This window comes from Gobio gobio, assembly GCF_949357685.1.
Source record: "Gobio gobio genome assembly, chromosome: 10".
Classification (NCBI taxonomy): Eukaryota; Metazoa; Chordata; class Actinopteri; order Cypriniformes; family Gobionidae; genus Gobio; species Gobio gobio.
In genome coordinates, this window is record NC_137116.1 from 13,315,775 (window position 1) to 13,324,488 (window position 8,714).

Consider the following 8,714-nt stretch of genomic DNA (forward strand, 5'->3'; position numbering starts at 1 on the left):
CACTCACATAAACACAGACACACTCACACACAAACAAACACACACACACACACACATAACACACACACAAGACACAAACACACTCACATATACACAGACACACTCACACATAAACAAACACACACACACACACACACACACACACACACACACACAAGACACATACACACTCACTCGAACACACACTCGCATAAACACAGACACACTCACACACAAACACAAGACACATACACACTCACACAAACACACTCTCTGAAACACACACTCACAAACACAGACACACTCACACACAAACAAACAGACACACACATAACACAAGACGCATACATTCACACAAACAAACACTCTCACATAAACACAGACACACTCACACACAAACAAACACACATAAAACACACAAGACACAAACTCACATACACACAGACACACTCACACATAAACAAACACACACAAACACAAGACACATACACACTCACTCAAACACACACTCACATAAACACAGACACACTCACACAAACAAATACACACATAACACACACACAAACACAAGACACATACACACTCACACACACAAACACACTTGATTGGTCAGATGGTCATGAATAGACCAATTTTGGAGTCTCTAGGACCAACTCTATAGTGCCACCACCAGTTCAAAGATTCACTTTTCTAAATGTTATAACTTTTCAACCCTTTGTTCTAGAAAAATGAAACTTAGTTCACCTTCCTCTCTTCATGCTGATCACATTCAGCATCTTGCATTAATACTCGGCTTATTACAGTAGCGGCCATTTTGAAAAGTACAGTGTTACATTTTTTTGGTTGCTGCTCCTTCAAATTTTGCCCAATTTACGAAAATTGATTTAGGTGATCTTTGGACCGAGCCGCACAGAAATGACCGAACATATTTTTTAGCTATCTTTGTTAAAAAGTTACGATGACGTGAACTTAACAAGGTTGGCCCGAAATTGGTTCATAGGCTGAAATTGGAAACTCGGCTAAACAAAATCAATTGAAATGAAAATTGGTACACTTCATCGGAACCCATGATCTGAGGTTCCATGCCCTACTGGTCATGAGATCTGGAAAATGGCTATTTTTGCTCATTACTTTTGAACAGTTTGTCAGAAAATCTTGCGTCATGCCGAATCCGTGGATACTTATTTTGCCAGGATCGGACAAAAATGTAAAACCCATCAGTCTGCCATTTTGAAATGTCATAAATTGCAATATCTTTTAAACAATTTGACATATCGCCACAAAATTTGGTAGGGTTCATCGACAGCATGTCCTGGAGGAACCTGAGAAGTTTAAACTCAACGCCACCTAGTGTTCCAGAGATATATGTTTTTTTGTTGCAAAAACACGTATAACTTTTGAAAGGTAGAGTATATAAAAGTTTAAAAAAAAGTGAGAGAGAGATTATTTGTTGTTGAAAAGTTTGGTTCCTTGCATCATGCTGATTGTAAATGTAAATGTAAAATGTATTCCGAGGATACGGATTTCGCCAGGATCAGACAACCCATTGGTCCACCAGGTTCAAATTTGTCATATATTGCAATATCTTTAAAATTATTTGATATATCAGCACAAAATTTGACAGGGTCATTCGACAGCATGTCCTGAAGGAACCTGAGACACTGTGTCATTATGTTCCTTGGTTTATGCCGATTCCGATGATATCTCACTTGTCATTTTCCAAAAATGTGACGGTCATTGTTGAAGCAAATGGAAGTTTTTTTTGCTACTTCTACAAATTTTGTCCAAAATCGGCTCAGATGATCTTTAGACTGAGCCACACAGAAATGACTGAACAGATTTTTTTATCCATCTCTGAATCTCGGCCAAACTTTGATCAATCGAAGCGAAAATTGGTTAATCGGAGCCATGATCTTGAGGGTCCATGCCAAATTTGGGAACAGCGCCACCTACTGGTCATGAGATCTGAAAAATTGCTGTTTTTGATAACTTTTGAAAAGTTTGTCAGAAAATCATGATGTCTTGGTGTCTATGGATTCCTTGTGTCATGCCAAATTCGTGGATACCGATTTTGGATCAGACAAAAATTAAAAACCCATTTTGAAATTTGTCTTAAAATGCAGTATCTTTTAAACGATTTGATATATCAGCGCAACATTTGATGGGGTTCATCGACAGCATGTCCTGAAGGAACCCAGCGCCACCTAGTGTTCCAGAGATATAAGGGTTTTTTTGTTGCAAAAACACGTATAACTTTTGAATGGTAGAGTATATAAAAGTAAAAAAAAGTGAGAGAGAGATTATTTGTTGTTGAAAAGCTTGGTTCCTTGCGTCATGCTGATTGTAAATGTTAATGTAAAATGTATTCCCAGGATACGGATTTCGCCAGGATCAGACAACCCATTGGTCCGCCAGTTTCAAATTTGTCATATATTGCAATATCTTTAAAATTATTTGATGTATCAGCACAAAGGGGTTCATCGACAGCATGTCCTGAAGGAACCTGAGACACTGTGTCCTTATGTTCCTTGGTTTATGCTGATTCCGATGATATCTCATTGTTGAAGCAAATGGACGTTTTTTTGCTACTTCTTCAAATTTAGTCTAAAATCGGCTCAAATGATCTGCACCGAGCTGCACAGAAATGACTGAACAGATCTTATTTTGTTTCTTTGTTCAAAAGTTATGAAGTCGTGAACTTAACCATGACCCGAAATTGGTTCAGAGGCTGAATCTCGACCAAACTTTGATCAGTCGAAGTGAAAATTGGTTCATCGGAGCCATGATCTTGAGGGTCCATGCCAAATTTGGGAACAGCGCCACCTACAGGTCATGAGAAATGTCAAAAGGCTATTTTGCCAAGAGATTTTGAATAGTTTTGATCTATGGTTTCTATGGATTCCTTGTATCATGCTGAATCCGTGGATACTGATTTTGCCAGGATCGGACAAAAAAAAACATTGGTCCTCCATTTTGAAATTTGTCATAAATTGTAATATCTATTAAACGATTTGATATATTGGCACAAAATTTGGTAGGGTTCATTAACAGCATGTCCCGAAGGATCCTGAGAAATTTGAACACAGCGACACCCAGTGTTCCAGAGATATAAGGTTTTTCTTTTGAATGGAAGAGTATGTAAAAGTAAAAAAAACTTTTTTTTTTTTGCTAGAAATTCACAGCTGATTCTTCCTCTAATTTTGTTTTTCACTCTCAGCACAATATTAGCAGATAATATCTCCTGTCAAATCAGACAAATGTCATGGGCATAGCGCTTGTAAACATGTTAAATGTCAGCTTTACGTAATCATAAATGTAACGCTGTATGAATGATTTGAGGTCAGGCTGGATTGATCTCCTCCTGGATGGTGTGTTTGAGAGAAAGAAACACAGAGAGTTTTGTGTAAACGGGTTTTATAGTCAACAGCAAATGCTCTCCGTCCAAATAAACCAACAAAAGCAAATTACTGCACAAGAAAGCAAATGTTTTAAATATATATTTGGCCAAAAAAACCAAACAAATCAACTCTTTTCAGCTGTTTTCCGGCACACACATGCTCACACAACCCAAAAACACTGTTTGGCACAATGCAAAGCCTCTTTAAAAAGACAAGCTTATTCTGAAAATCTGGTCAGATTTTGTTCACAAATAAATAAAACCACCAGAATTGGCCTAAAATAACCAGCTACAACCTGATAAAGAAACATCTAAACCAAAAACAAACACTCCACACTGCAAAAAAATCATGCTCTTCCTCAGAGTTTCTGTCTCGTTTTCCAGCACAAATATCTAAACATTCATAAATCAAGACACATTTACTGGAGGTGCAAAATGACTGAAGATATTGAGTCAAATGTGTCAAATTTATGCTTAAAACAAGACAAAATATCTAAAAAGCATCTGTCAATAGGGTCAGGAAACTTCTGAGGAAGAGCATCATTTTTCCAGTGCATCACAGAGAGCACAACCGTCGGCTGCGGTGACATCACTGGCTGTCAAGCGTCTGATTGGCTGCCCCCGTTTCAGGTTTACACCGCTAACCTGGATTCAGTGTTAACCTGGTTTAGTCCACAGCAATGGCAAATCTAGAACATGGCTGGAAAAGCAATTTACAGTTCACTTTAAAGATAAAACGATAAATGTTCATTACAAGATATATGGATCCTTTGTGTGCAAATATAAAAATATTACAATTACAATATTAATCAAGTTCATTTGGTCCAGAACTAGTTCACCTGCATGGAAGAAAAGCCAGAAACCAAACCGCACAAAAATAGACTCTAGTGTCCAGTGACCACAAGAGCCACTTCATAATGTGTGTGTGTGTGTGTGTGTGCATGTTTGTGGGTGAGTGTGTGTTTGTGTGCGTGAGTGTGTGTGAGTGCGTGTTTGTGCATGTGAGTGTGAGATTGTTTGTGTATCTGTCTGTGTGTGAGAGTGCGTGTTTGTGTATGTAAGTGTGAGTGCGTGTGTGTGTGTGTGAGTGCGTGTGTATGTATGTTTGTGTGAGTTTGTGTGTGTGTGTGTGTGTGTGTGAGTTAGTGAGTGTGTGTGAGTGTGTTTGTGAGTGTGTGTGTATGTATGTTTGTGTGAGTGTGTGTTTGTGTGTGAGTGTGTGTGTATGTATGTTTGTGTGAGTGTGTGTGTGTTTGTGTGTGTGTGAGTTAGTGAGTGTGTGTGAGTGTGTTTGTTTGTGAGTGTGTGTGTGTGTGTGTGTGAGTGAGTGCGTGTTCGTGTATGTGAGTGTTTGTGTATCTGTTTGTGTGAGTGTGAAAGTGTTTGTGAGTGTGTTTGTGTGTGTATGAGTGTGTTTGTTTGTGAGTGTGTGTGTGTGTATGTAAGTCTGTGTGTGTGTTTGTGTGTGCGTGAGTGTGTGTATGCATGTTTGAGTAAGTGTGTGTTTGTGTGAGTGTATGTGAGAGTAAGTGTGTGTGAGAGTGTGTTTGTGTATGAGTGTGTGTGTGTGTTATTTAGTGTATTGCCATGCAGACTGATATCAGAAGCTACAGTCGGACGTCTGGGTAAAAATTCCCCCCAGATCATCGAGATTAAAAACACTTGAAAGTACAAATACATAAAAATGTTTCCACAGACATTCATCAATAACTGGAGTTTGATTCCAAAAGCGTTGCATAATTGGATTGTACAGTTGGAGTTGTTGGTCAAACTCTGAAGGCCGTCTGTGAGGTCAGGATGAACGCACTGCTCTCGTCTCGCTCTCGGCTCTGAAAGGACGAATGCGCTCGTTCTAAATCCAGCACCACGTCCAGCAGACGAGCGGCGACAGCACGGGCACGCTCAGACCGGCCCTGCGCACACACTGACACACACACACACACACACATGAGACATGATTAAACATTCACACAGGGCTGTGCTTGTTTGGCTCTCAGACTGCAGATCTGCTTCACGGTGTGTGTGTGTGTGTGTGTGTGTGTGTGAGTGTTTGTGAGAGTGAGAGTGTGTGTGTTTGAGAGTGTGCGAGAGTGTTTGAGTGAGTCTGAGTAAGTGATTGTGTGTGTGTGTGAGAGTGTGTGTGTTTGAGAGTGCGTGTCAGAGTGTGTGTGTGTGTGTGTGAGTGTTTGAGTGCGTCTGAGTAAGTGTGAGAGTGTGTGTCAGAGTGTGTGTGTGTGTGTGTGTGTGAGTGAGAATGGGTGTCAGAGCGTGTCTGTGAGAGTGAGTGAGTGTGAGTAAGTGATTGTGTGTGTTTGAGAGTGTGTGTGTGAGTCTGTGTGTATGTGAGAGTGAGTGTGTGTGTTTGAGAGTGCGTGTCAGAGTGTTTTTGTGTGTGTGTGTGTGAGAGTGTTTGAGTGAGTCTGAGTAAGTGATTGTGTGTGAGAGTGTGCATGTCAGAGTGAGAGTGTGCATGTCAGAGTGTGTGTGAGTCTGTGTGTATGTGAGAGTGAGTATGTGTGTTTGAGAGTGCGTGTCAGAGTGTGTGTGTGTGTGTGTGTGTGAGTGTTTGAGTGCGTCTGAGTAAGTGTGAGTGTGTATCAGAGTGTGTGTGTGTGTGTGTGTGTGTGAGTGAGAATGGGTGTCAGAGCGTGTCTGTGAGAGTGAGTGTGAGTAAGTGATTGTGTGTGTTTGAGAGTGTGCGTGTCAGAGTGTGTGTGAGTCTGTGTGTATGTGAGAGTGAGTGTGTGTGTGTTTGAGAGTGTGTGTCAGAGTGTGTGTCAGAGTGTTTTTGTGTGTGTGTGTGTGTGAGAGTGTTTGAGTGAGTCTGAGTAAGTGTGAGAGTGTGTATCAGAGTGTGTGTGTGTGTGTGTGTGTGAGTGAGAATGGGTGTCAGAGCGTGTCTGTGAGAGTGAGTGTGAGTAAGTGATTGTGTGTGTGTGAGAGTGTGCATGTCAGAGTGTGTGTGAGTCTGTGTGTATGTGAGAGTGAGTATGTGTGTTTGAGAGTGCGTGTCAGAGTGTTTTTGTGTGTGAGAGTGAGTCTGAGTAAGTGTGAGAGTGTGTGTCAGAGTGTGTGTGTGTGTGTGTGTGTGTGTGTGTGTGTGTGTGTGTGTGTGTGTGTGTGTGTGTGTGTGTGTGTGTGTGTGTGTGTGAGAGAGTGCATGTCAGAGTGTGTGTGAGTCTGTGTGTGTTTGAGAGTGTGTGTGTTTGAGAGTGCGTGTCAGAGAGAGTGTGTGTGTGTGTGTGTGTGTGTGAGAGTGTTTGAGTGCGTCTGAGTAAGTGTGAGAGTGTGTCAGAGTGTGTGTGTGTGTGTGTGAGAGAGAGAGCGTGTGTTTGAGTGCTTGTGAGTGAGTGAGTGTGTGTGTGTGTGTGTGTGTGTGTGTGTGTGTGTGAGTGAGAATGGGTGTCAGAGTGTGTCTGTGTGTGTGTGAGAGTGAGTGTGTGAGTGTATGTGAGAGTGTGCGTGAGTGTGTGTGAGAGTGTGTTTGAGAGTGTGTGTGAGTCTGTGTGTATGTGAGAGTGAGTGTGTGTCAGTGTTTTTGTGTGTGTGAGAGTGTGAGAGTGTTTGAGTGAGTGAGTGTGTGTCAGAGTGTGTCTGAGTGAGAGTGAGTGAGTGTGAGTGTGTGTGTGTGTGTGTGTGTCTGTGTGTGTGTGAGTGAGAGTGAGTGAGTGTGTGTGTGTGTGTGTTTGAGTGCGTGTGAGTGAGTGTGTGTGTGTGAGTGTGAGTGGGTGTCAGAGTGTGTGAGTGTATGTGAGAGTGTGTGTGTGTGTGTGTGTGAGTGAGAGAGAGAGTGTGTGTGAGAGAGAGCGTGTGTTTGAGTGCGTGTGAGTGTATGTGAGAGTGTGTGTGTGTGTGTGTGAGTGAGAGAGAGAGTGTGTGTGAGAGAGAGCGTGTGTTTGAGAGAGAGCGTGTGTTTGAGTGCGTGTGAGTGTATGTGAGTGAATGTGTGTGTGTGTGTGAGTGTGTGTGTGTGTGTGTGTGTGTGTCAGAGTGAGTGTGTGTGTGTGTGTGTGTGTGTGTGTGTGTGTGTGTGTGTGTGTCTGTGTGCGTGTGTGTGTGAGTGAGAGTGAGTGAGTGAGTGTGTGTGTCAGAGTGTGTGTCAGAGTGTGTGTGTGTGTTTGAGTGCGTGTGAGTGAGTGTGTGTGTGTGAGTGTGAGTGGGTGTCAGAGTGTGTTTGTGTGTGTGAGAGTGAGTGTGTGTGTGTGTGTGTGTGTGTGTGTGTGAGTGAGAGAGAGAGAGAGTGTGTGTTTGAGTGCGTGTGAGTGTATGTGAGAGTGTGTGTGTGTGTGTGAGTGAGAGAGAGTGTGTGTGAGAGAGAGCGTGTGTTTGAGAGAGAGCGTGTGTTTGAGTGCGTGTGAGTGTATGTGAGTGAATGTGTGTGTGAGTGAGAGAGAGTGTGTGATAGTGTTGTTTTTGGCGGCCTGTTTTAATTTTAGTTTTAGTCTAGTCTTTGTGTCAAGCTGTCATTTTAGTTTTTATTAGTTTTAGTCATGGTCATACTCTTTTTAGTCTAGTCAAGTTTTAGTCGACTAAAAGTCTGAGCATTTTAGTCTTATTTTAGTCAGAATTATCTATGACTATTTTCGTCTAGTTTTAGTCGACGAGAACTGATGACGTTTTAGTCAATGAAAATTTTTATTTTAGTCTCTTTTTAGTAATGCAATTCTATTTAACCCAGTCAATATAGTATAAGTACGTATTAGAGAAAACCAAAATCTTCTTTTAGCCAAACCCATTTCAAACAATGTTATCTTATTATATTATTGTTACCTTATAGACTCAAGAATACATCCATTCCAGACACGGAAGACGCTCTGATTTGAAGTTACAACATATTTATTTTACCAACTAAACATGTTAGAAGTACACACACATACATTTAAATAAAATAAATAAAAACATTGAGATGTCTCTTAAGGTTTGTGGTGTTTTTTCCTGTGATATTTGTGGCCACATTTCTCCCCATCTTTTTCCACAACACCCGTTTTATTTTCCACTTCAATGTAATACAAGTTTTTCCAAATGTCTTAATAAGAATAAATGCATATTTAATTTAATAATAGGAAAATAATATAATTATTATTTAATTATTTAAATATTAAATTGTTTAAAATTAGACCCACATTATAGTTAAAATGTTTTTCTGTCTTGTATTTTATCTCAAAATAAAGGATGTAATTTTATTCCACATGGAAATGAGTGGAAATAAGTGAATATAGCCTCTTATTCGCTTATGAGGCAATCATAATGCTGCGGTTATTTTAACATATAAGTTATAATTGCTGCCGTTATAACGGCCCATTTCAAATGTTTACGTGCTTTTCTTTCTTTTTTTGAG

The 8,714-nt window shown here is 40.6% G+C and overlaps 1 protein-coding gene across 1 annotated transcript in view; it reads right to left on the bottom strand.

Annotated features, from left to right (window-relative positions):
- Positions 1-3,380: 3,380 nt before the first annotated feature.
- Positions 3,381-8,714, bottom strand: part of rasal1 (RAS protein activator like 1) — an 80,914-nt gene continuing 75,580 nt past the window's right edge. The window contains exon 21 of the mRNA XM_079827830.1: positions 3,381-5,300. Within this exon, the coding sequence (XP_079683956.1) occupies positions 5,143-5,300 (158 nt within the window). The 3' untranslated portion in view covers positions 3,381-5,142. The remainder of the gene's footprint in view (positions 5,301-8,714) is intronic.